The sequence below is a fragment of the Salvelinus alpinus genome, chromosome 2, assembly GCF_045679555.1.
Source record: "Salvelinus alpinus chromosome 2, SLU_Salpinus.1, whole genome shotgun sequence".
In the NCBI taxonomy this organism is placed as follows: Eukaryota; Metazoa; Chordata; class Actinopteri; order Salmoniformes; family Salmonidae; genus Salvelinus; species Salvelinus alpinus.
Window position 1 is genome coordinate 11,936,401 of NC_092087.1, and position 4,239 is coordinate 11,940,639.

Genomic DNA, 4,239 nt, shown 5'->3' on the forward strand with positions numbered 1-4,239 from the left:
CCCTGCTGTAGGGGGTATTAGGGTTGAGGAACCCTGCTGTATGCTGTAGGGGGTATTAGGGTTGAGGAACCCTGCTGTATGGGGTATTAGGCTTGAGGAACCCTGCTCTAGGGGTATTAGGGTTGAGGAACTTTGCTGTAGGGGTATTAGGGTTGAGGAACCCTGCTGTAGGGGCATTCGGGTTGAGGAACCCTGCTGTAGGGGTATTAGGGTTGAGGAACCCTGCTGTATGGGGTATTAGGCTTGAGGAACCCTGCTCTGGGGGTATTAGGGTTGAGGAACTTTGCTGTAGGGGTATTAGGGTTGAGGAACCCTGCTGTAGGGGTATTAGGGTTGAGGAACCCTGCTGTATGGTATTGGGGGGGGGGGGGGGGTGTACAGTAGGCATTTTTCTTTAGTGTTTATACCCATTTATTATTAATAAATATTTGTCACAAAAATACATGTTTCAAAACCATTTTAATAGGTCCAAATATTTTAAACATTCATATTTAAGTAGTTTGACAGTAGGTTTTAAACAACACTGGTGATGAGAGGACACGGTCAAAGTCAGTCACACAATAACACAACGGTTGGTTTCTTTCAATGACATTAATAGAAGCAGTCTTTTTTTTGGGTTTAAAAGTAACCGAATATCAGCTGGAAAATTGCCTGTAGAGTAGCTCAGCTGAACACAAACAGCTCTGTTGACCATCACTGGACTGTAAATACGTCAACCAAACACAGACAGCAGGTAAGGTAAATCTCTCAACTGAACAGAACTCTCAGTAAGCAGGGGAGAGGAGAGCGAGGCCTACAATATTACACATTGTCTCAATGCAACTCCAAATACCATGAACCCATGACTGGCTCATTCTGTACCATTGTTCTGAAGCAATACACCACATTTTCATATTAAGAGAATCACTTCCATCACATTCATAAATAGGGCCACTTCTACTTAAAGAGAGTCTCCAGGACATTTTAAACAGATTCAGGAATGACTCGAGTCTTGTCATTGTCCAACCAGAAAGCTGAATACTGGTTCCTTTAAGTACACTTTCTCCCAACATACATGTGCTGTTATTAATAAAAGACGGTCTCCTGTTGTGTGGCTGCACCCAGTCAGGTCCACTCTCCCAGTCCTGTACAAGTGTGCTTTAGGACAGTCAGCAAAGGCTCCAGAATAAATAAATAAATAAACATATATAAAAGGGAATGGGGATCAGTGTTTTCCTCAGGTCTTTTCGGGCGGGCTGCCATAACAGACATCTTCTATGGAGGTCAACTGAAGGCAGCACAAATGTTTTACAGGGAAGGGGGGGCACAACAGAACAGAGTAAGGCTTAGGGGGAGCACCACACCGCCTGGGTAACCGTAGTAGGGGAAACACTGATGAGAATTACATGGGTGGACAAAGTGAGGAAGGTTAGGGGTTATAGGTCAGGGTATTCCGTCCTTCCTCTGGCAGCACTGTGAGGGCGGGACGCTCCAGTCGTACACGTAGCTCAGGCGGAGTTTAACCTCTTCCTTACACAGCCTCCCGTCTCTCTGCAGCGTCTGCTGTTTCTCCAACATGTCCTCCAGGCTCTGCTTGTGAGTCACCAGGTATTTATTACTACACCCCCGAGACTTGTACTCCGTGTCGAATCGAGGGTCGTGTGTTCGTTTGACGTCCACCGGGGCTAGCCACGCCCCCAGTGACACGTCCTCGCTCTGCCACACCTTGAGGTAGGCCGTGTTGATCTGGATGTAGTGTACGAGGTCGCAGGAGAGCAGGTAGCCTCCACCCAGGGCGTAGGGTAGGTAGTAGTCACACAGCTCCCAGGCCGACTCCCTCCACTTCCCTGCTGTCTTCACGCGACCGCGGCCTGAGAAGAAGCCCCAGTACAGCCGGCTGGGTTCTTTAGTCTTCAGCTCCTCCTATAAGATTAGAAGAAATTATACGTTATTGGGTGTTTGCACATACATTTGTTTTGTTTTGCAGCACAAGCTCCATATTTAAGCAATAAGGCCCGAGGGGGTGTGGTATATGGCCAAAATACCACGGCTAAGGGCCATTCTTAAGCACGTAATTAGAGCAGGAAAAGTAAATGTTTTGTTATACCCCGAGTATACAGTCTGATATACCACAGCTTTCAGCCAATCAGCATTGAAGGCTCAAACCATCCGGTTTACAATACACATTATGTTCCAAATAGCACCCTATTCCCTACATAGGTTCCCTATGGACCCTTGTCAAAAATAGTGCACTACATAGTGAAGAGGGTGCCATTTGGGATGCATCCCATATCAAACACATACCTTCAACAGGTCCAGACGAGCAAAAGTGTCATCGTCCGCTTTTAACACAAACTTGAAGTCTACGTTGTGATCCAGCCAGGAATACATATGGAGCAGCTTCAGGGTCAGGTTCTCATACGAGTCTCGCAGCGCGGGGAGTAAGAGCAGGTCTTTGTGCCGCCCCTGCTCCGTGTTGATGTTCTGCATATCCTCTGCGGGCAGCCCCTCGGTCCCCACCACGAACATAGCTAGAACCTCCGGATCCTTCTTAGCCAGCCAGGTACTACGGATGATGCTCCTGCGCTCTGTGTACTTGGGTCCTGTGGTGATGAGGACCACCAGGAAGGCCGAGAGGTCTTTGAGGCGTGAGGGGAGCTCAGGGTGCTCTGCTCGGGGCTGGGAGTGGGCAGCGTGAGGGGCTAGGCCTGGAGGGTCGGCCTGGCCCTGCTTTAGGGTCTCCGAGGTACACTTGGCGAGGAAAAGGAGGACAACAGCAAAGAGGCACACTCCTCCGATGGCCAGGGCCGTCTTGTGACGACACACGACGCGGACCAGGCTCATGGTGCTGAGACTGAGAAAGAGAGAGATGGGCGAGAGAGAGACGGGATGGAGAGAGATGGGCGAGAGAGACGAGATGGGGGAGGGGGGGAAGAGAGACAAGAGAGATCTGTAAGCAACAATGCATGTCTGTTCATTCAGTTAACAATAAAGACAGCAGTCAATGAATGTCTCCCAGAGAAATGAGGTAGCTAGAGAAAAATACATTCTAAAGTTAATCAACAATTGAACAGACAGCTAACTTAACGTTACCTAATCGAACTCGGCAAACAAATCAGTGCTAAGCAGACCACCCACAGCTTGCCTGCAACCTGGTTAACGATAACATTACCCGATCAATCTCATTCCATGCAAGCAACGGAAAACATGCTCATTGCATCAAAACAAAGGCGGGAATATAGACTACAGTACCTGAATGTGTCAGACAACGCTAGATGTTTAATGCATCGATGACAGTTACATGGACATTGCTTCTGTCTGTAGCTAGCTAGTTAGTTAGCTAGCCGAGATAGCACAAATGGGGAAACGTTAGCAAGCTCGCTAGCTAGCTTAATAGCTATCGAGGAATGAGGATTTGATTTACTGCTCACTTCGCTAGCTACAAAATGACGCGAATTAATAAAATCATTAAACAAAGAGAGCAATCCTTTTGTGTGTAGCTAGATGAACAGCTAGCTAGTGAACTACCTACGTTAGACGTTATTTTTGACTCGACTGGTGACACGCAGTAAATACAAGACAGCCGGTGAGTTCAAGACAACACGGAAATCGGAAATATTGGATCTCCGACTTCAGTTTATTTAACACAAATGGAAAGTCGAAAAAAAAAGCTCAGACTGAAAAAATATTTTTTTACGTTCATAAAAATCAGAATTACAAATCAGAAACTCAGGCATCATCCTAGAGCTACAACTTCTCCAATCTGGACATCACTGACGTCACCGTCACAGGTTTTTCCTAGCCTGAGCCTGTTTTTTGCCGAGTTCCCAGTTGGTTTGAAGGCAGTATGTGATGACGCATACACTTCACTGCTGGAAAGACACGCCTTTGGTGCCTCCCAGTGGATACAATTAGAATGAGTAAAACATCTGAACTACACTACAGCACTGATTCTAAATTCTATGGAATGCACTGTGTGCAGTAGTGTAAAATACTTAAGTAAAAATACTTGAAAGTACTACTTAAGTATATATTTTTTTACTTTACTATTTATATTTTTGACAACTTTTACTTCAATACATTCCTAATGTAACTCCATACATTTTCCTTGACACCCATAAGAACTCGTTAGATTTTTACAGGAAAATTATCTAATTCACATACTTTTATCAAGACTCACCTAACACATACTTCATTTGTAAATTATGTCTGACTGATGGAGCGTGTCCCTAGCTATTTGTAAATAAAAAAGAACGAGAA

The 4,239-nt window shown here is 45.8% G+C and overlaps 1 protein-coding gene across 3 annotated transcripts; it reads right to left on the reverse strand.

Annotated features, from left to right (window-relative positions):
• Positions 1-442: 442 nt before the first annotated feature.
• On the reverse strand, positions 443-3,596 carry LOC139553943 (beta-1,3-galactosyltransferase 6-like). 3 transcript variants are annotated; one of them, XM_071366753.1, is made up of 4 exons: positions 3,232-3,521; positions 3,073-3,131; positions 2,284-2,833; positions 443-1,902 (listed from the first exon to the last, which is right to left on the reverse strand). In XM_071366753.1, the coding sequence occupies exons 3-4, from the start codon at positions 2,821-2,823 to the stop codon at positions 1,423-1,425; spliced, it is 1,020 nt and encodes a 339-aa protein (XP_071222854.1). In that variant the 5' UTR covers positions 2,824-2,833; positions 3,073-3,131; positions 3,232-3,521; the 3' UTR covers positions 443-1,422. The 3 variants fall into 3 exon arrangements, with proteins under 3 accessions (XP_071222854.1, XP_071222860.1, XP_071222845.1); XM_071366759.1 differs by lacking the exon at positions 3,073-3,131 and having other exon boundaries at positions 3,512-3,596; XM_071366744.1 differs by lacking the exon at positions 3,073-3,131 and having other exon boundaries at positions 3,232-3,590.
• Between the last annotated feature and the right edge of the window lie 643 nt (positions 3,597-4,239).

Coding starts and splice junctions, on each gene's coding strand:
- LOC139553943 (XM_071366759.1), bottom strand. CDS start 2,823: ATGAGCCTGGTCCGCGTCGTGTGTCGTCACAAGACGGCCCTGGCCATC. Junction 1,903..2,283: donor CTCGTCTGGACCTGTTGAAG/GTATGTGTTTGA, acceptor CTAATCTTATAG/GAGGAGCTGAAGACTAAAGA.